This window comes from Embiotoca jacksoni, unplaced genomic scaffold (genome assembly GCF_022577435.1).
Source record: "Embiotoca jacksoni isolate LCO1_2020_lvr unplaced genomic scaffold, fEmbJac1.0.p SCAF_2, whole genome shotgun sequence".
Taxonomy (NCBI): domain Eukaryota; kingdom Metazoa; phylum Chordata; class Actinopteri; family Embiotocidae; genus Embiotoca; species Embiotoca jacksoni.
The window spans coordinates 213,269-236,500 of record NW_027185340.1 but is presented as its reverse complement, the minus strand read 5'-3'; the positions used below and the strand labels follow the sequence as shown (position 1 = coordinate 236,500).

General features: G+C 39.7%; 2 protein-coding genes across 9 annotated transcripts in view; one reads left to right on the top strand and one right to left on the bottom strand.

The window, feature by feature from the left end:
* The window catches only part of LOC138200804 (plakophilin-4-like), an 81,677-nt gene extending 60,767 nt beyond the window's left edge, over positions 1 to 20,910 (bottom strand). For 5 of the 7 annotated variants that reach the window (XM_069153690.1, XM_069153695.1, XM_069153694.1 and 2 more), the window contains exons 1-2: positions 20,427 to 20,515; positions 4,280 to 4,413 (exon numbers count right to left, since the gene is read on the bottom strand). In XM_069153690.1, the coding sequence (XP_069009791.1) occupies positions 4,280 to 4,408 (129 nt within the window). In that variant the 5' untranslated portion in view covers positions 4,409 to 4,413; positions 20,427 to 20,515. Of the gene's footprint in view, positions 1 to 4,279; positions 4,414 to 11,271; positions 11,379 to 20,426; positions 20,516 to 20,803 lie in introns of those variants that run through there. The other 2 variants (XM_069153691.1, XM_069153692.1) reach the window with 2 other exon arrangements.
* Positions 20,883 to 23,232, top strand: part of LOC138200805 (coiled-coil domain-containing protein 148-like) — a 37,435-nt gene continuing 35,085 nt past the window's right edge. For both annotated transcript variants that reach the window (XM_069153700.1, XM_069153698.1), the window contains exon 1: positions 20,883 to 21,155. The gene's annotated coding sequence lies outside the window, so the exon portion shown is untranslated. The remainder of the gene's footprint in view (positions 21,156 to 23,232) is intronic.

Genomic DNA, 23,232 nt, shown 5'->3' with positions numbered 1-23,232 from the left:
ATCCCTCTGGTTTCCTCAGCCTACGAATGCTTTAATTCTAACATAACTAAAAATAGGTGTACTGAGGGGCCACTGAAGATGTGTGTACATTAATGATGAGTGCTTGGTGTGGATAAAATCAAAGTTGACACAACTAAAGGGCCCTTCATTCCTGCAGCTATTTTCTTCAGGGAGATGCAGTAGAAAGCAGAGATGAGGTCAGAGTTGTCAATGAGATGCTCTTTAAAGACCTGACCTCTTGCTCATCGATGCCTGCGCGGTGGGTGTCATGGCTCCCTCAGCAGATAACCAAAGGGCTCCTCTATACTTGTTCCAAAATCGAATTTGGCTTGTTCTCAAAAGGCTGTTGAGTACAGAGTTTGGTGCAACTGCATGATACTCCATCTTGCGGTATATGTGTATTACATTATCACTGCCTTAACTGAAGTCATGTATGTTAGATTAATGCCTTCAGACAAGCTGTCATTTGTCGCCTTTGCCTCTCAACAACAAAACTCCTACAACCCAAACCAATCACTGCCAGTCAGCGTGTGCCGTGTCATTTGTTTCATTTCAAAAAACAACCTGACAGTTTCAAGTCTGCAACTATGCCCAGTATAATAGAGAGAATGTAGCATAATAAATGTGATCAAAATTATATTTTTGTATTAATTGCCGTCAAGATAAATGTGACACATTCTTGAAATATGGATTTCAGGTCATTAATCAGTCCTACAACCAGCACCATGCCATTTAGGAATAAGACCACTTTGCTTCTAGCAAAGGATTGTTTTCTTGGTACTTCAGGAAATAACAAAGAAAACAGATTAAATAATGATCATTTTGAAATATTTTTTTTATTTCCAAACAAAGGTGTTTACCAAATTAAACAGTGTCAGCATATAGAAAAGCGATAGCAAACACCGGTGTATTGGAGTGCTGGGTCTGAAATATTCTCCAGATATCTGGTGTTACATTTTTCTCAGATTATACACTCGGCCTATTCATTGACATGGTTGTTTCAGGTGTTGAAATCATTTGGTCGGGTTTCTCTTTAGAGTGGCAACTATTTTCTGTATAATGTTTATATTTTACTGTAATGAAAATGCAAACATGAAGAAATGCACCTGTCTTGCTTCATAAGTTTACCGCATTGTCGCAAAATTCTATTTATCTAAATTATTTGTATATAGCGCCAAATCACAACAAAAGTTATTTCTGAGCACTTAACATAGTTAATTCTTTACAGCAGAACCTACAACATTATAAAAAGTAACTCAACAATTCAACAGTTCCCACATCAGCGATAACTGGCAGGAAGAAGCTGCCCTTTAAAAGGAAGAAACAGAATCAGGCTCAGAGGTGGGCGGCCATCTGCCTCGACCAAACATGTTGACCAAAATCAATATTTGAAGTTAAATCTTTCCTCATGCATTGTTTCTTTAGAGCAGGTCGGTCCTTGTACAACACCCTATGATAGTGTGACTGTGATTGCATTTGAGGCCTGATATTTTAATTAAAGACATATAACCTTTATATACCTCCATCATCAGTCATGACAAGATTTCTACATTCTCTACAAATCATATCTTGTCAATTGAAAGATCATAAACTGTTTTTGACTATACTTCATGGCTTGTATTATTACTTGTAGTTATAGTATTACACTGTGAAGAGCCTCTACAAGAGCATCTATGCTCAGCTCTGGTTCTATGTTTCAGGTCTTTGTGCCCTGGGCATGGTGGCGCTGTCATCCTGAAGCAAACAGAAGAACGTTGCATTGATGTTCACTGACCCTTCTCGTTAGTATGGAAGCATGTGACATCCATGTCAGATTACATTACATCAATTACACTTAAGACTATATGCTTTAATGAGGTGATTATTTCTGTAAAGTGAAAGTTCACGACATCAAAGCATGTCTTTTGTTTTCAGTTTTCGTGAAGTCAAAGACAACAACATTTTAAGTTCCTCTCCTGAAATTGATTAAACCCCCCAAAAAATAATATCTTGCCATCAATATTACATATTTTGCCTTTTTTTCCCAAGAAAATCCCCCTGATGCCTAAAAATGGGTTAAATGTAACTCTACATCTTTGCCTTCACTCAGTGTGAGTGGATCTATGAATATGCAAACAGTCTCCACCTCTCACCTGCAGTTTGAGCTGGCAGTTCGACGATTTTGAAAGCCCCACCAAACTAGTTGAAGGAATTGGTTCCTTTGGTATGTGACATATGAAACCCTGGCTGTCTGAATCTGAGTTTTTGAGATGGTCATTGGTGCACTACAGTTTCAAAGTAGAAATGCTTAGCAGTGGCACTGACTGCTTATTTTGCTCACGATATGTCTTCTAGCATATACACATGCCACATGGACATTTTTAACAAGGTTAAATACTTGATCTTCTAGACAGGGTCTTTAAAAAAAAAAATTAAAAAAAAAAAAAAATTCATGCTTCAATGAATCACACACATCTGACATTAATAATATTTGGAATAATGAACAACAAAAATGTAAAATAAATTGACAAAGCACATCAGAGTGTTCTGATTGCTGAATCCACAGAAAACACCATCTGCCTGGATGAGTGCCACAGCCTCCCACCGCTTTAATTATACTTAAGATGAAAAAGATTTAAAGAAAAACTAGGTCCTCAATTATCAACGTAATGTAACGTCACCCCCTTTCAGTTAAATTCAATTTTAATAAGATAATAAATACTGAAGAGGGAGAATGTGTAAAGTTAATACATACAGTTTATTTAATGCGGTAATCTCAGATTTGTAAAAAAAAAAAAAAAAAAAAAAAGCATATGGAAGAAATGTGCAGAAAGAAATACATTGACATTTAAAAATTCTAATTGGGTCTGCAATACATTGTTCTGGATGTGTCATCCAGATGTTGGATGCTATTAAAGAAACACAGCAAAAAATAAAGCACTTCAATAACCAGGACATTCGGCACAACAAACCAAAATCTAAAAACATTATCTAAGGGTAAAAACATTGGCATTTGTCAGTAGTCAGAAGGAAAGGAAGAGAGGGGACATGTCAAAGCAATGAACACACAGGGAGAATGAAATCACAATATGTAGGGGAATCTTTCCTTGTTTGGGCATCTGGGCAAACCCTGTGCAGCTGTAACTAAAGCAGTGACAGAAGCAGAAGTTCAGAAAGAGACAGAAAGAAAAATGAAGGAAGACAACTGAAGGGAGGGAAATCTACAGGCAGGCAGAAAGAGGAGCGCAACAAAAAGACAGTACAGTCATAGAATAAACACTTCCCTGTGATCCTACGCTCTAAGCATGACTCGCATGTTTACATCGACAGCGCAATCCCTCGAAGGTCTGCCTCAACAATCACAGGAAAACCTCTCAAAGGCAGAGGAGGAAAAAACACTCACACCAGCCTAGTCTCTGACCTCCTTCATATTTTCATTCTCACTCACCCTTTCATGAGCCTCTCCAACTCTGTCCTGTAGAAATACTGGCGAGAACAATCATTTTACAGTCTGGACTCTTTAGCAGGAATCCCGTCTGAGGCACGTCACTCATTCTGAAAGCAGCTCAGCCAGGCGACTCGTCTTCCTGCTCGCCTGCATGGATATCGAGCCACCGCGCAATACTCTCGGGAAGGAAGTGACATCGACAGGTACTCCCTCCCTCCCTCTTCTTTCTTTCTTTCTTTCTTTCTTTCTTTCTTTCTTTCTTTCTTTCTTTCTTTCTTTCTTTCCTTCCTTCCTTCCTTCCTTCCTTCCTTCCTTCCTTCCTTCCCTCCCTCCCTCCTTCCTTCCTTCTTTCCCTCCTTCCTTCCTTCCCTCCTTCCTGCGCGTGTGTGTGTGTGTGTGTGTGTGTGTGTGTGTGTGTGTGTGTGTGTGTGTGTAAAACCAAAGGGGGTGTGGCTAAATCACAGAGAGACAGTTAGAAACAGAGTGAGTCAGATGGCATGTCCCTTCCTGGTTGTCCATTGATGAAAGCCAGGCCTAAACATCCCACAAATCTCTTCATCTTTCATGCAGAGAAATGACAACTGTCATCTTTGGGCTCTGTGCCACAGAGGTAAGTTATATGATGACTGTGACATCAGGGCGCATGAAGCAAATGAGCAGGAAACAAAAATGCCACAAACACACATGGCCACTGGATTTCTTCTTGGTACAATGTGAGTCACCAGACAATTTAGCTTTCTGTAAATATATATATATACATATATACATATATATATAGTTCACCAAAGCTTTAACAACCGTAATATCGGAGATACAAGAGGAATCCAAGGGGCTCTTAGTGCAAACCACTACCTGTTCTTTGACGGAGGCCAGGATGTTGTTGGCGGTGTTGTCAGCCTCCATGTTGCGGCCAGTTGAGCTGTCGCGGATGGTCAGCAGAAGCCCCTCCTCCGTCACTGGGCTCTGCTCAGGAGCTGGCATTCCTCCTGTGCACACACGCACACAATGATCTGGTCACCACAGGCGCTCGGCTAAAAATCTTGTACACATACCAGACTGTGTGCCTGCGTGTGCAAACACACTTCCCTCATGGACACACACTCGATTCAACCCCTCCCCAATACGCACAGGCAAGGGATGCTGAGAAGTGACGATCAGTGGACACACCACCCCAGCAATACACAAACATACACCCACACATGCCATATGGCCCAAAGAGAAAAGGACTGTCAATGTTTTATGACTGACAGTGCAAATTAATGCCATATGGCCTTGAGACAACACACGACTTAAATAACGATTTGTGTATGAAGTATAGTTACATAAAAATACAACACAAACAGAAAGACAGCCAGTGACTCTGGTGAAGCCAGGAAATGGAATGGAAATTTCAATCCTAGCAATACAAAAGCTGCAGCAAAATGTGTGTGCTCAGGTGAATACTATGCGTGTTTGTGTATTAGATGCAGGGGAAAGGTTGCAGGAGATGAGCGAGAGCAACCCTTAAATGAAAAACAAGTCAGCAGCCCGAGAGAGGTGATAAGGTGTTCCTGGCGAGGCTCTCTGGCCTCTTGTCTGGGATTGAAACGAGAAAGTAGAACGAATAGTTATGGTCTCATTATATCTGTTGACAGAGAGAGCGTCAAGGGAACTATGCTCAAGGTGGATCCATATTTACTAGAAGGAGCCTGTTGAGCCAGACAGGACAGCTAAAAGCTGCGTTGGCTGCATCACAAGTCAGGGCTGCAGAAGCACACAACAGAAAGGGGAACACAGAAGCTATGTGACTTATCCACATCCACTGCTGCCGTCACCTACAGACAATATACATGGTATGTAGGAGGTCCCCGTACGCTTGTACAAAATATGACCTTGAGGTATTCTGGGATCTGTCACCAAGGCAGTGTGAGCTGTACAGATTCATGTTCCAGCCCCGTTCCAAAATAACAGATAATGTTTTACTACTACGACCAAGTTTGTTAGTCCACAGGATATTCCATGTTTCCCCCGTCAGTCTCCCACATTCCTTTCTTGCTCATTCATAGTTTTGCAACCTACCACTGTGGTTCCCTCCCACCTCCACTGCAGCCTTTGAATCAAGGACATGGCACTGTATTCCCAGAAAAGTCAGCGACAGGAAACGGGGAAAAGCTGTTTGAATGTGCCATAGCTCCTCCTCCCTAACTTCTGTACAAACACAGAGGAGAACAACACACACAGGAATGACTGAGTGCAAATTTAAAAACGGACAGAAGTTGCCGACCCGGTCAGGGTGGACAGAACAGCTTTTGTTTTCTCACCCAGTTTCTTAAAGGACAAATAATAAGAGGTGTGCAACTATAAAGGATCAACATTGTCATGGTTATTGTCATTTATAATACCATAGATTCATTATAAAATAGGTTTTTCTACACCTTTCTGCAACCTACTTTCCATCAATAAATGACTAACTGGCCTAAGAACAACAATACGAACACCAATATGAGAAACTTCCTCGTGCTATCCAAAATCTGTGTATATAATCTGAATATTTCTCAGCAGTCTTTTGAAAAGTGCACACAAAGCAGACTGGAGGAAATAGAACCACAGAAAAAACAACATACAAGAGGAAAGCCAACCCTATTGAAGGCCCCATTAAGCAAAGAAAAAATGTGATATGCATCTGAGCCTACCTCTGAAATTCCCCATTATCTCTGGTCCAGAATGATTCTGCTCTGCTTAGTTTTGACTTCTCAGCAGCTTTGAAACAGCAGTGAAGACGACGATGCTGCTGCCAACATACCGCAGTCCTATCAACACACGGCTGACTGGTTCTTCTACATTTCACTTTGGATTTCCCTCCAAATGCGGAAGGGGAAAAACCTTGTTGAACAGCTTGTCGCTTAGAAATCTTGGGTTTTCAAATGTTCAAAAAGCCTGCTCACGACGGAGAAGTGGGGAAGAAGCTCAGGAAGCGAGCCCGAGCTGTGCAAGTTTCAACGCTATCATTAGGTTAATGCCTCAGGCCCATACTGCGTAGTTCCCACAGAGCAATGATGACCTCATTCTGGTCAAAACAAAGATTCAAACCAGTGTCTAATTATTACCATTACGGTTATTTTCCTTGACTAAGCAAAAAAGCAAACACACTGTATGACAGCATGGGAAGAGCATAGCTAATAACAAAACAGACTGGATTCCACTCAGTGTCAAATCTGTCTAAGTATCACAGTAACACAGAATAATCAGACTCTCTTTTACTAAACACGTTTTCTAGTCAAAGCTAAATTTCCCCTTTAACGTATTATAATCCCCAATGTCTACACGTCTGCTGAGAAAAGTCTTAGTCTGACCCCACCCTAAGATGTTGGATCACGTGATCTGATCTACTGACCTTAGACTTGGCCACTCCTCTGAGCTTCTTACACAACCCTGCTTTTGGGACTCCCAAACGAAATGTAGTTTCATGGTGCAAGGATAGAAAAAGAAAAAGAAGCGGCTGCGTAACCGTGTTTAAAATCTGTTTCCAATAAACTGTCAAATCTGTGAAAAAAAAAGGTTTTTGAAAGGCACGGCACTGAAGAGAGTTGAGAAAGATTTACTATCTCCCGGTTCAAATACTGCCTTTGTGCATTAGTTTCATCTACAGACATGAATTCATCAGTTCTCTGATCCCTCTGAAAGCCACCTGTGCCTTGTGTCACATTCCCCACGGAGCTCCGCAGAAGCAAATCTAATATTTGCCACAGGCTATGTTTACATGAGCAGAAGAAAAGAGTACGCTGGGAGAAATAAGGTTAAAGTAGAAGACTAGAGAACATATTTACATGCGCCACAGTAAAATAATTATTGTAACACCTGTGTTTACATGCAGCTGGTCAGCACGCACATTTCTCCCACAACATATTTGAAGCCAAGATTGCATATTTAAGGCCATGACTGATACCATTAGAGAATTATTTTAGTTTGGGTTGATTGTGCAATGAGAGGATCTTTAGTAGGGCAGCACACAATTTTAATCAGGTAATGTGTCTGAATTTGGAAAATTCCTGCAGTCAAATGGCTAAAACCAATTTATTTTGACTTGCAGTGGATAATGAAAGTATTCAGGCCCTTTAAAGTTTTGCGCAATTGACTCTTAACGTACATCTAATTTGAAATGGATAAAATTGTCGTTTTCTGCTCACCAGCCTATACTCAAATAACTGTGGTGACTACATGAAACATGTTTTTAGAAATTTTGCTAATTTATTAGACTGCACACAATCATTTACAAAAGTATTCAGGCCCGTTGCTGTGGCGCTCCAAATTCTGCTCAGGTGAAGTCTTTTGTGTTTGCTTATTCTTGAGATGTATCTATAAATATTTGAAGCCCATCTGTGGAAAATGTAATTGATTCAACACAGCTGAGAAGGGAACAGACTTAATGTATGTATGTCAGTTCCCACAGTTCAGTTTACGCAAAAGGTCCTTGAAAGGTCGCTCTCTGGAACAACAATGACCTGAGACGAGGGCGATGGTTCACCGTTCAGCGACCCGAACCATACAGCCAAGGCAATGCTGGGGTGGCTTTGGGACAAGTCTCTGATTGTTCTTGAGCAGTCCAACCAAAGCCCAGATTTAAACTCCAGAGAACATACAATATGTACAGAGACCTAAAGAAGGCAATTCACTGATGCTTCCTATCAGGTCTGTCAGAGCTTGGGAGGATGAGCGAGGAAGAATGGGATACACTACAAAACTCCAGGTGTGATGAACTTGTAGAGACTTACCTGAGAAGGCTCAGAGATGTAATTACTGCCAAAAGGGTTTTTACAAAATACAAAAGGGTTTAAATAATTTTGTAATTGAGAGATTTTGATCAATTTAACTTGAGAAAATCATTTGTGATTTTGTGTTGAATAATTCAAAGCTCAACTCTTGCACTTGCATCTTTTCTCAGTAAATAACCATGCTAAACTTGGTATGATAGCTTGTTATATTGGGCACCTTGAGGAACAACAGTCCTGTAAACTGTATATGATGGTTCGCCGACTCTTACTATCTTACGGTTGATTCAAAGATTGCATTAACAACAGGGTTATACTGAAAAAAGACTCAGCACACTGATCTGAGCTCTGTTTGTTGACAAGATATCGTCTTTGGCTGCAAGGAACCTGTGAAAGTTGTGTGAACAGTGTGTGAATTCTAGCTTATTGCGACTGTGCCTGCCAGGTAGCTAGTTAGCCAGCTGTCTGCAAAAATCAGGCTCATGTCTTGTTAACACAAACACTGCATACAAATTAGCCAGGCAAACATTCAGTTTCTGGCCAATATGTCTATCAGTGATGAAAGTGATCATTAAAGTAGAAGCATCTGATACTGACAGTCCATATGGAGCTGTATGGCACCGCATTTACATAATAATGATGCCTTTGTAAGGGATGCAGGTTGTTTGTTATTTAAGTGTTTTGAATATATATATAAAAAGATAAAAACATATAATAATAATAATAGATCTAAGATAAAAACAGAAAATAAATGTAGAATAGAAATGTATTTGTATTGTAGACTCTATGCATACTAATATTTTGGGAAACAACAGTGTTGCTCACTTGCTGAATGAAGATTTTCCAGGATAAATTTTGAGAAGTATTTTATGCAACATCAAAAATTAAATCAACACAAATCAAATTGGATGAGTAGATCAATATCCAGCCCTATAATAATAAATATTAGTGCACTGCTGTCAAATTGATACCACATGTCTGAGTTGTTTACCTTGCAGTCATTTTATGTGGGCTGAGAAGTTTCTCCAGCAAAAATATGAATTTGTTTAAGTTTTCCTTTAAACCCTTATTTCAAGAATTGTGACATTAGTGCTCATAAAAGCCCTTATTGATTTCTCACTCCTTTTATTTCTCACATTTACTTCTAGAGGAGATCATTTGCCATCACCTGAGCACATTCAGTGGTCCTGTAAGTCCAACCAATTAGATCTATTATCTGTTGACTTAGGGGAGGAAGATTTGTCTTCACGGGAGGCTCAATGACAGGACGTCACCGGCATTCAGCACAGAAATGGAGATGAGCTGAAAAATTATTATATATTTAGCCTGAATTTCAATTGCAGAGTTTCAGAGAAGCGGCAGTTGATTGCATCCGACTTGTTGAGCTAAAAAGGGCTGGGAAATCGAACAGAGTTGAGAGCTGCATAAAGAGGAAATTGCTGGTTGAATTTTTTACTAAATTTAAATATTGCATATGTAGGCAATGACTGAAAATGTAATTCCAAACTTATATGTTTTACAGGACATAAAGGCAGAAATTCAGATGAAAAAGTGTGAATTTTGAGCGGTGCTCCTCCTTTTCCCCCACAAGCCATCATATTCATCACATAAAGGAGTCGTCTTGGCCACTGTTCAGTAGTAGAGGTGGTAGTGAGTCTGAGTGGTTGTGTTTGTTGTAGTGTTCATGATTTTTGATAGTTTTACCATGGTGAATTTATGCTTTTGCAGGTTGTACAAAATCCAGAGTGTCAGGATATCACGGCCACACGCTTCCCAACTGGAAAGAGACGGAGCTGGCTGTGGTGTCTGGGTGGATGGGATGTCTCAGCCACCACCGTGTGACACTGTTAGCTGGTGCGGTTCCATTACTTTCACTATCAGGAGAAGCATCTGGACTCTGAATGTTATTGTACAGCTTATATAGACATAAAAAAAAAAATCTAGTTTCTGCTTTATTTTCCTCCACGTTAATTCACTTGGGTCGCCAACCGGCAAGTTGCTCTACAACAGGCTACATCTCTCTTATCTGCTGCACGTCTCTTATTAATGGAACCAAACTTGGGAATCAATGAAGGGATGTTAAGTAGGGAAATCACAAAATACAGACTCCAAGCAGCTACACCATGTGCAATGGGATAATCAACACTTTAGAGTGTGTAGTGCAGCTTCATATCCCTTTCAACCTCAAAGCCTCCTGCACATCCCCCCGAAGGATGTCTGAAACTAACATGAAGAACATGTTTGGTAGTATTTGGTAATGTCTAGGTTGGACTGACTGTGGCAACCACAAACTCTGACAGTTGAAAGACCCACATGCATTCAGGACCCTGTGGCACATTATTGCTTCTTATGTAGCGTGACCTCGCAGCAATATGTAGCACGGGAAAGCTTTGTGGGGGGTAATACAGTCCCTTTACTAATCTCCCAGCAGATACAACAACATCCCCAAAAGACCCACAATCCTTAATTGCTTCTTTTAAAAAAAAACAATGTATTGACTTTCTTGATAAAACTAACAATTTTGGTCCAGTATAACTTAACAGATTTCACGAGGATGAATAATAACCTATTGCGACCACTATTAATGGAGACAAAGGTACTGAAACATTTTCCTGCATGAGCTCAAAAAACATTTCCAACAGCAGCATTGGGTTTTTCGGCAAGTCACTGAATTCTGAAACACTTTCTGAAATCCTCCGCAGTCATTAAACTAAACACATGGTTAGGAAGTGCTGACGGAAGCCCCGACAAAGTATTTGCTCTAAGCTGATGCAAGAATTTGGGTAATACAAAATGTATAAATGGTCCTATACAAATTGCATGTTATTGATCAACCTTTAAAATTCTTTTAAGGATGATGGATTCTGAGCATGTCCCACATGGTGAAAACACAAAAAGTTATTATTAGATCCCAAGATGTTTAACTTTCTGCTGCTCTCAACAGCTGAAAATGCTTTGCTCATATTGACACACCCAAAAGCAAAGGAATGTCTCCTTTCCAGAGCAGAAACACTCTCACTTGTACACACAATCAATCTGTCAATAATTGCCCTGAATACAATGAAATGATGCTGCAACCGTTAAATAGACACATACCTGTTCTTCTGTTGATACGGGATTAAACCAGGTGAGATGTACGAGGCTGTGAGGAGTGGAGACAACAGCCCGACGGCGTCGCCTACACCTTCTCGGCAAAGTGGACAAGTGAAAGAAATCATTCACATGCTGCACCCATGACCACCTCACCCACGTTCAACCTCACCCTGACTAATGTTGCAATAACCTGAGGCGCATGTGAGCATGTGTGTCCACGGGGCACGGCTGGCCTCTGAGTAAAAGGCAGGAAATACAGTCATTGAGCCGTCTGTGCTGCACAAGAAATGCACACATGCTGATGTCCTGAGCTGCACTTTATCTTGCGAGATATATTTACTCAAAGAGGACGTTGGAAAGATGACTGCGCTTCCAAATAATCTATATTTATGCTGTGCGGCAGTAAAAACACAAGACTAACTTTCCGTGAACAGATTTCCTACAGTGATCATTCACTTTCAAAATCATTTCCTCACAACAATACCTCAACTAATGTGGAGCAGAGGCTCAATGAAGTCTGTTCAGCTGCTCCCAACGTGTCACCACCAGTAATATGTTGTGGCAGAGCGGACATAAATTATTCTGATTGCATGTAAATCCCTTAAATAGAATCAGTTTGTGCCAGACAGACATGCTTCATCCTGTCACACATTGTTAGACAAATACATTTAACACCCTAATGCCTTCCTGCGTTCAATTACAATGCAAACACAACAGCTACAGCAGTAAAAGCTCCCCGAGAAGGAATTACAGCAGTGTTGTGTACATCTGCAAAGAAGTCAATACAAAAAACGAAATCCTTGTGTAGCAGATGTGGTACAAGTCAACTGTAACTTCAGATTCAATCATGGCTTAGGATGTTCATTATTCAACCTCATTTAACAGTTCAGTTCAAATGTATTTAAATCAATGCTGCAAGTTATATCAAGCCTCCACACTCCATTTGCTGTGTCAAACGTTTTCCCTCCGCTGAGTAACCATCTGATTTCAGACAGTTATCAAACGTTTAGATTTTATGTCGTGCAGAATTCTGAGAGAAATCTAACAGAAATACCAAGACAGTCCAAAAGGGTATAAATTGAAAAAGAAAATTAGCCCTGACGCACGTCCCGCTCTCACAATGTGGGGTGTCTCCGATTATATCGATGCTGAATTACAACGAGATGGTCTATCCTCCGAAAATCATGAAATCACAAAGCTATAAAAAAAAAAATATTATATTATATTTATAGATTATATCATTTTATATTTTATATAAATGGGATGGGTGATATGGCCATAAAATAATATCACAATATATCTGGATATGTGTGAGATTATATTTTTTGAAGATGTGACAAAATACAGAAAAATATGTGTCATTACTTTTGATTACATACAATTTCAAAGTCAGTGTTACAGTTTTATATGTCATCATAAACATAACTGTATCTCTTCAAATATTCAGTAAAAACCAAACAATTAAAATTAATAAATTAATTACAAATTATACCGATATTATTGTGATCAATATGATATGGCACCCCACTAATTTCCATGACTCCAAAAGTTTACTGAAATTACAAACATCTTAAATATGAAAACACAATTTGTGTTAAACCGTAACCATGAAAACACAACGTGGTTTGTGATCGTGATCCCAACAACAACTGCTTCTCCACTTCGTCATGTAAAAAAAAACATGCACCTGCAGTATGACTAAAACTCATAAGCAGCTATCCCTGCAGCTGTTCTACTAACAAAACATATTGATAACAGATTGACAAATGTATCCAAAAGAGTTATGGATTTATGGGGAACTGGATGAACACCAAGCATGACAATTTAGGCAATTTAGAGATTTTGTCCCTCTGGATAATTGTATTCAGTTCAATTAAGAGTGGTTTGAACAAGCTGGAAAATGCATCTCTGGTAGTGAGCAGGGCTATTTTCTGGAAATCATAATAGCTTTTATGCTGCCAGATGTAAAGATAATCATTTTATATTGACACAAAACTCCTTTTCATTTTAACTGACAATCTCCAGGCTCTGTGCAACTATGCTCTGACGTTTTAGCTTTGCCAAAGAGTTGTTCACTGTATTGACGAAGCTATTCAAGACACCAGGAATAAAGTATTGGGATTGAAAGATCGATTTTGTGTGTGCAGTGGCACCGACTTCTGAACATCAATGAACTTGGAACGATAAAACACAACAAAAGCAAACTCCAGTTCCTGTGAAGTATTATGAAACCATCTTAGCGAGGCGGATGGATATGCCGAGGCCTGTCGATGTACTTCCTGATGACTGATTTGCATCGACAGGGGTCGCTGGACGACATGCTGCTGTCCATTCAAATTTGAGGTTAGCTACTGATAACTGCACAAAGTAACTTTAAAACAGAAACAAAGTGAGGAAGCAAATTCTCCTGAACGAAACAAGTCAGCTCATAAACAAGTCACAGTACGGTTTACATGAAGTTTTAAAATATGCATTGGAGTTTTATTTTCTCCTTTTTGCGATTATAAATAATGGATATGGTCGTTGTAGCTGATACATATATTTTCCTTTCATTGCAATGTCACGTTTTCCTGAGTACTGTCTACTGTAAATAGCATGCTGGTAAATAAATGGACATTACTAGATATAGTTCAATTCGTGCCTAACCTAATTAACACTACACTAGTGAAGGTGTCTGAAATCACTCATTTACTGAAACTCAAAGGCAGAAGACAATCTTTGGCAAAACATTTGTGTCTTTTGTCTGCAATGTTCCCAAAGCAGAAGGATTTTTGAAAGTTTCCCTGTAAACGGTCTGACCTCAAGTCGCAGCATCAGAGGATATCTCACATTACATGAACACACAAGGGGGAGAGTTTAGTTAATTTGACAGCTAAAGCTAGAAATATCCCATCAATAATTGGCTGGCTATTAAGATAACTACAACAACGTAATTATTTAGCACTAGCTCCGAGCAGCAGGTTAGAAAATGTCTCTGGATTTTGATCGATTTGTTCTGCACACTGATCATTTCATAACTACCTAGTAGTTGACAGTAAAATGTGAAATGTTACAGAGATGGCGGGTTACTGTAAATATCACAGCTAAAGAGGCAATAAGAAAAAAAAACTTCTGCAACTTTTATTGGTACTGCAAACACTGCTTTGCGGTGCACAATAAAAAGCTACAAAAATATTCAAGTGAGGATCAATATTGAGCATTACTGACGACAGAAATAACAAACATCTCCATTAAAACTCAAGTTGAATATTTCAGTGCCTATTTCTTGTACCTTTGAATAGAGAGAGCTTGAGGAGAGTTGGAGAATAAAATGGTCAAATGCTAAGGACTGTCCTTGTGTTGACGAATATAATCAACATTTATGGCAGAGTTTTCAACAATCAACTGATCGGCATTCAAATCAAATTGAAAAAATAGAAGAAAACCTTCCAGGTCACATTTACTGGGATTAAAAAACCTCATAATAAATCTTAGAAAACTGAATAACTGAAATGAGAAAAATCTGTGTCTGTATCTTTACTATCAGGACACCAACATGTATGGAGCCATGATTCAGAGAGAGAGAGAAGGAAATAAGTTACTCGAGTAAATGTCAGTTCAGCCAAACAGCACCAGCTGGCATTTTAAAACAATGATTGAGTTCAGTTGAATATATATAGTACAGGACATCCAACTGTATTTACATTCAATTTAACAGAAATTTCTGGAACTCTCACAGAGCCTGACAAAAAGGCAAATATCAGCAACTGCAATGTCACCGCCCACTGAAGGGACTGCTGGGTCTCTGGTAGATGGCACCATATTGATAACCTATCAAAAGGGATTTAATTGAAAAAAAATAAATCACACCCCACACGTTGATCAAATAAATTGCCCCTTAGTTCTGTTCTGCAATGATTCATTGAGGATTTGTATGACTTTGCAGTTCTGCAGCAGTGGGCATGCTTTTGTTTGAGGCACTGCCTACAATTTCTATCCTTCGGGGGCTACAGACTACGAGTGTGGACTCTTCATATCGCAAAGATATACTTGAGCAAATCTTTTTCTATATGCAGCATATGATATAAAAACATTCCATTTCTCATCCCAGTAGTAACAAAGGAGGCGCACCTTTTGTGTGAGCTTTGTCTTCTCAGCATTTTTGGGGGTTTATTTGGGCTACAACAGGAAATCTCAAATGATGTGTGAGCACCTGGAAATGAATGTCCATCCAAAAAATAAAGGAGCTTGCCATTGTTCAGAGTTACTGGTGCATGCCGTGGAGAGGCCACTTGAGATGCCAGAAGAACAGCTCTTGCTGAGATGAGAACGAGCCCTTTAACAAGTTGAATGTGTTTGGAAGCTGGTGGTATAGTAGTCAGTTTCCTTTGTAAAACATCAACACTTCCCAGGCATGAAACAGAAAAGTGCTGCTGGTAATCGTGGCATATTGCTCTGCTTCTTGGAGTACATCTGCTAACTTAGCTGTGTGTACAGAAAGAATGAAACTTAAAGAGCAGTGTCTCATTCATTTGTGTTGCAACCGTGCGCACACGTTGCCTTCAGGCTACAGGTTTGCCCACTTTGATGTCATCACTATATCAGGCTACTCTGATAGAGAACACATACGCTTGGATATCACAGCCCACATCTGCCTCTCGACTGCACAGCCAAACGCAGAGCTTTGGATTTCATGAAATGTCATGAACACTTTTTATTTGTTCATTTCCAATGTCAACAACTCCCCTTTCCATAGGTAATTTTACTTTGTTACATTCTTCTAAATGTCTTGACATTTCAGAAGTGAGTCTTTTACGGGAACAGGCGAGGTGGAAAACTCTCGCAGGTAGTTTTGTTTTCTGTTGAAGTCGGGGAGCAGGCATAAACCTTGTGATCACTAGGATGACATTGAGAGGGGATGCCTTCACCTTCTGACTAAATACAGCCACCAAATGCACTCACATACCACAGTGAGATGACACCTGATCCCACAAACAGCCATTCAAGCTTTAAAAGGGACTAAACCAAGAAATACACAGCCAAAGTTTATGTTTGTAGCTCATGTGCTCAAACTAACAACAAAAAAAAATGAAGGGATTAGTCGAATGACAGAATTAATCAACAACTTTGAAAATCAACTAATTGTTTGATTAACTGAAAATGCTAAACCTTTGCTGGTTCCAGTTTATATAGGGAGAGTCAGCTGGTTTTCTGCTTTATGCATCCTAGTTAATGGACTTCCATGAACGTAAGAAGTGGTAGTAACGCAAAAGAAATTGCATCTAAAGACTTCCCCTCGTGGCCATTTTTAAACCATCTTCTGACATTTCATTGACTAAACATTCAGCTTAAAAGAACATATCAATCAGTATTGGCAATGTTCACGAATTGCTGCTGTATAAACATACTTTATAATATAGAGTATAGATATCAACAAGAGCTTAGAGAATGAGGTGTATGAGGGCTGTTGAATTATTTACAGCAGTATGGCATCTGGCTCAAAAATGCACTGTTGAGTATTAAGTGTCATTCTAGGTCGCAGCATGTTTTTATGACTACAGAGGCTACGGTGGTGTTTTTCAGGGGTGCATATTTGTTATGTCATACACTTCACTGGAATGGACTCCTCCTTTTACCTTTAGTAGAGAGACAGCTTTTGCCAGAGGTGATAATGTGAGTAGCACTTTGAAATATTCAACACGGTATAATGTGCCCTGTTGAGGTAATTCTGCAGCCAGATAGACTCGGATAGATAGAACTGTTTCAGCAATGAGCTTTCAGGAAGACTCCAGCAGTAACGGCTGCATGTGGAGCAACGACAGGGGAAAAGCTCTCCACTGCTGCCGGCCACATACACACCGATGAGGGGACGTCTGTCAGACTCAGCATGTCGGGCCTATGGACGGCCCTTTTACTGGACAAAATTCTATTGTGCACCTAATCTCTAAAAGCGCTGACATGCTTTGTGTTCGGTATTATCGTCAGCTGTCCGGGATTCAACTAAAGCATGAAATCTGGGGCTCTTTCTATCTACATATCCAGTTAGATCAACAATCAGCCAGCAGCCGCACATGTCACAGCTTATTCACACATGCCAATGCAAGTCTGATTGCTCCATAATATGAAGCATGGCTCTTTAATTATTCAAATTAAGTTTGTTTGTCTTTTTGCATACGATAGGAAGGAATGTCTAGCATTGGAGTTTACAGCTTGGAATAATTTTACATATTATTACTGTGCTGTATCGTCTCAATATATTCAGAGATTAAGAATTAATTTTCTTTTAATATAGACTGATATAACAAACATGGATATAATGACTTTCGATTGGAATTGTGGTTTGTTCTCAATGGAGACCGGAGAGAAAGAAAGATCAACTTTGTTTGAAACCAAATCTCAGAAATGTGAGATGGAAAAAAGTTATGTCGGGTATATTTGATGAAAAAAATCATTTAAATGCGGGATGGATGAAAAAAATCATTTAAATGTGGGATGGATGAAAAAAATATTTTCTTTGATTGCTATTGCCAATATGAACTATTATTATCATCCCACACTGGCGCTGCACCACAGTAACTGGTAATGTCTCAGGGAAAAAGAAACAGAGCTCACACTTTGGAGCAAATCTGCATCATTATGCAAACTATCCAGTAAAGCCGTTTCAACGTAATATAAATATAAACAGTCAATCATTACATCTGTTTGTGAGCAGTACATCCGTGTCTGTAACTCCATAAGTACTTAAAATGTTATGAATACTGATATCCTGAAAGAGACATTTAACAGTTGGTAATGGAGTAAAGAGGACATTAAATGTTGGCTGGCATTCAGTGAAAACTCAACTTTTAAGAGCACTTGACTGACTGAATTGTACACAGTGGATGCTGACCTTCTCTTGACTGGCTGGGGAAGAGCTTCATATTCAGCACTTCACTTAAATACACGCATGCACAGACACAAAGCAAAGAACCGTCTCGGCATTCAAGCTACGAGGCAGAGACTGGAAATACTTTCCCTTTCTTCAAATCAGGAGGGGGAGAACACTTTTTGATCATAGTAGAACAAAGCTAATCTGACATGCAACAAAGGGGTTGATGTTGGGCCAGAACTTGGGGGTGAAAAAATACAAGAAGAGGCTCGCCAAAGAGCACTAAACTATTCAGTTGTTGTCAGCATGCATCAAAAAAACTTGAGATCAAACAATCACACCGATAGTCAAACCATCTCTGGTATGGCTGTGTGTTGGTCCACTGCAGCATAAGGTTGTTTTTCATGCAAGCAATACTTTTTAAATGATCTACTAGTACCTGCACAATCAATACAGAAAGTTTTGTAGAACATGTATCACAACTTTGCAAAGCAAGAGTGATAAACAACCGGGAGAATGACAAATGAAAGTGACACCAGGCCGGCTGCATGTCTGACCTGCTAAAGTCGCTCTCTTTGTGCAAAACACAGCGTCGCTGCTTCGAGTACAAACGAAAGGTGCTAGGAAACAAAATCAGAGACTCCAAACCAACATCCTGCTGTTCTTTCAATTCCACAAAAAACCTCCCTCAATGGTTGTCAGCAGTGTGTCAGCAGTGTGTCTAGTGCAGTAATGTGAATCACAAGGGGAGTATAGATTCCTCCTGAGTGTGTGTGTGTGTGTGTGTGTGTGTGTGTGTGTGTGTGTGTGTGTGTGTGTGTGTGTGTGTGTGTGTGTGTGTGTGTGTGTGAGAGGGAGTTTGCCTGATATTTTTTGCCATATGCACTTCCACTGTTAATTGGCTGAAATCAAATGAAGTTGCACTGCGGTCACATGAGTGATGCATGCAGATAACTGTTCAACACCTGCATGGTAACAGGACAGATGTGAAGAACTGCTCCCAGCATCTGACACGTGGCAATAAGAGCATGAGACTGTTACTGAATATCTATCATAACAAAATTAATAACTGCTTCTTCAGCTTTTTACCACCTACTTTGGTTTTAGGAAGACTTAAACATGACACAGGGGGGTTAAAATAGCAAATACCATATTCCCCTTGAAATTACATTCCTCATACTGGGATTTTAGGGACAGTTTTTAAAGACAAGTACGGGTTATTAGGAGGTCTGAGAATCCCCAGAGAACCCGCGGTACTACGTCATCACAGAAACTTTAGTCATGATTTGATTTCAGTTTTAAGCATGTTGTGATATGCTGAGTATTTCCATAACATATACTGCAATATACTGCCTTTTTTTAACAGCAAATTATATCCCCAAAGGAAAACCTTGTCAACTTGTTTAGTTGAAATTGTTTTCAGTCTCACATCATACACTTTTATTGCAGCAAAATGGGACGGTCAAGCAGACAGACGGACTAACACTATCATAAAAACCTGTCATAAATGTGCCAGACAGATTTATCTATACAAGATAATATCGATAGTAGACGTCCATGTGTCGATATATTCCCATCCTATACTCCATCTATTCCCCCACTCATTTAATAATCATTGTGCATTTCAAATCAAATGTTTAATTTTTGTCCTTAACTATTGAAAAGAATTTAATCAGACATATTTTTAAACCAAACTGAGACAAGATCTTTGAATAGACCTTCAAACAGCAGAAAAGGATCTGAGGGATGTGGTGTAAGAATGCATCACTTCAAGATTAAAAGTCAGATAATTGGATTATTTTTGGGAGCAACTGGAGCAATGAAGGTGAGTCCATGTTGTGCTAATAGAAACGCAGCTGCTGTACAGTGAAGGCAGTGAAGGCAGTGAAAGCAGTGAAGGCAGTGAAAGCAGTGAAGGCAGTGAAAGCAGTGAAAGCAGTGAAGGCAGTGAAAGCAGTGAAGGCAGTGAAAGCAGTGAAAGCAGTGAAGGCAGTGAAAGCAGTGAACGCAGTGAAGGCAGTGAAGGCAGTGAAAGCAGTGAAGGCAGTGAAAGCAGTGAAGGCAGTGAAGGCAGTGAAAGCAGTGAAGGCAGTGAAGGCAGTGAAGGCAGTGAAAGCAGTGAAAGCAGTGAAAGCAGTGAAGGCAGTGAAAGCAGTGAAAGCAGTGAAGGCAGTGAAGGCGTGGAGCCACGCTTCCGTTAAAAGAGACGCTCCTGATTCACATGCAGATTAGGGTCATTAAACATGGCGGAGTTTAAAAGGTACAGCGGAGTTTGATCTGCGCCGCTGGGACACCTCGTTCCTCAGCTCACCTGGCTGCTGCTCCACTCAGCGACACGCTTTCAAGGGCATCTTCACCGGAAAGTGAAGGAGTTGTTGGATAATGTTGGATAATGTTGGATAATGTTGGATAATGTTGGCCGGCTAAGTTTTCCTGCCAGCGGCGTCAGAAGCAGCGCGTTGTTTGCGATGACTCGGTCACGAGAAGCAGATTAGAGGATTAGATGCCCCCTGCTGGGATTAGAGGATTAGATGCCCCCTGCTGTGAAGCAGCTCGTCTCCTGCCACGACTTCCTCCAGTGACTTGAAGACTTTCTGGTTTCCAGCATCGCTCACATGCTTTCAGTTGTTCTCCGATTCCGCCTTCAGTTACTCTGCAGTTAGTGAAGCAACGAAAACACGTAAATACCTTCGGAGGACGGTCTGCTGGCGGAGCCGCGGCTCGGATCTACATCGGAACACGTGACTTCATCTGTAAAGTCCCGTCGTTTCGTCCCACGCGTGTGGAAGAAGGAAACTCGCGTCCATAGCCGAGAAGAAGAAGACGAGCCGCCGCTTCAGCAGTCCAGCAATGCGAGCGTGCATGACGTCAGTGGGAATGTGGGAAACCGATGTGCACTCCTGATTGGTTGCGACGGGAGCATGGGGGCGTTCCCAAGGCGGTACGCCGTGTTGAATTAACCAATAACAGCATAGGGGATAGTTGCCTTGGTTACCAATTTTGTCGACCCATAAACTGAACAGAGAAAGGACAACACAAGGTAAGCTAGGTGGAGCGGTGGGTAAATGTTCTTACATTACAAATAATTAGTCATAAATAAGTAACTACCTAACTACCTAATACTGTTGGAGTTGTTTATATTGTTAAGCTTTGTTCAACTTAGTTGTTCTTTTTCACTTTCACTGTGATATCCAAGCTTATGTGTTCTCTATCAGAGTAACCCGATATAGTGATGACGTCATACGTCTGAACTCAGTTAACTAAAGAGATAAAGAGATAAAGAGATAAAGAGTTAAAGAGTTAAAGAGATAAAGAGTTAAAGAGATAAAGAGTTAAAGAGATAAAGATTTAAAGAGATAACGAGATAAAGAGATAAAGAGTTAAAGAGATAAAGAGTTAAATAGGTAAAGAAATAGAGATAAAGAGTTAAAGAGATAAAAAGTTGAAGAGATAAAGAGATAAAGAGTTAAATAGTTAAAGAGATAAAGAAATAGAGTTAAAGAGATAAAGAGTTAAAGAGATAAAGATTTAAAGAGATAAAGAGATAAAGAGTGAAAGAGATAAAGAGTTAAATAGTTAAAGAAATAGAGATAAAGAGTTAAATAGATAAATATTTAAAGAGATAAAGAGATAAAGAGTTAAATAGTTAAAGAGATAAAGAAATAGAGGTAAATATCAAGAGTTAAAGAGATAAAGAAATAGAGTTAAAGAGATAAAGAAATAAAGTTAAAGAGATAAAGAAGTAGAGATAAAGAGTTACAGAGATAAAGAGATAAAGAGATAAAGAGATAAAGAGATAAAGAGTTAAAGAGATAACGAGATAACGAGTTAAAGATAAAGAGTTAAAGAGATAAAGAAATAGAGCTAAAGAGATAAAGAAATAGAGATAAAGTTAAAGAGATAAAGAGTTAAAAAGATACAGAAATAGAGTTAAAGAGATACGGAGTTAAAGAGATAAAGAAATAGAGTTAAAGAGATAAAGAGATTTAAAAAAAAAGTTAAATAGTTAAAGAGTTAAAGAGATAAAGAGATAAAGAGTTAAATCGTTAAAGAGATAAAGAGTTAAAGAGATAAAGAGATAAAGATTTAAAGAGATAAATAAATAGAGTTAAAGAGATAAACAGTTAAAGAGTTAAAGAGATAAAGAGATAAAGCGTTAAAGAGTTAAAGAGATAAAGAGTTAAATAGTTAAATAGATAAATAGTTAAATAGATAAAGAGTTAAATAGTTAAATAGATAAATAGTTAAATAGATAAAGAGTTAAAGAGATAAAGAGTTAAAGAGATAAAGAGATAAAGACCTTTCTCCGTCAGTGCCTTTCTCCGTCAGTGACCTTGCTCCGTCAAAAAAAAACTTAAGAGGCTTTTCATCTCTTTACATTAGATTGAGTTTCTCATAGTTCTAGGGAGGAATACATAGAATAACTTTTACAGAAATTGCTACCTAAAATATACAAGCACAGACACAAACATGAGGAGTAAAGCCATCAGTGACCTTTCTCCGTCAGTGACCTTTCTCCGTCAGTGACCTTGCTCCATCAGTGACCTTTCTCCATCAGTGACCTTTCTCCATCAGTGACCTTGCTCCGTCAGTGACCTTGCTCCATCAGTGACCTTTCTCCATCAGTGACCTTTCTCCGTCAGTGACCTTTCTCCGTCAGTGACCTTTCTCCGTCAGTGACCTTTCTCCATCAGTGACCTTTCTCCGTCAGTGACCTTTCTCCGTCAGTGACCTTTCTCCGTCAGTGACTTTGCTCCATCAGTGACCTTTCTCCATCAGTGACCTTTCTCCATCAGCGACCTTTCTCCATCAGTGACCTTTCTCCGTCAGTGACTTTGCTCCATCAGTGACCTTTCTCCGTCAGTGACCTTTCTCCGTCAGTGACCTTTCTCCGTCAGTGACCTTTCTCCGTCAGTGACCTTGCTCCATCAGTGACCTTTCTCCGTCAGTGACCTTTCTCCATCAGTGACCTTTCTCCGTCAGTGACCTTTCTCCGTCAGTGACCTTTCTCCGTCAGTGACCTTTCTCCATCAGTGACCTTTCTCCGTCAGTGACCTTTCTCCGTCAGTGACCTTTCTCCGTCAGTGACCTTTCTCCGTCAGTGACCTTTCTCCATC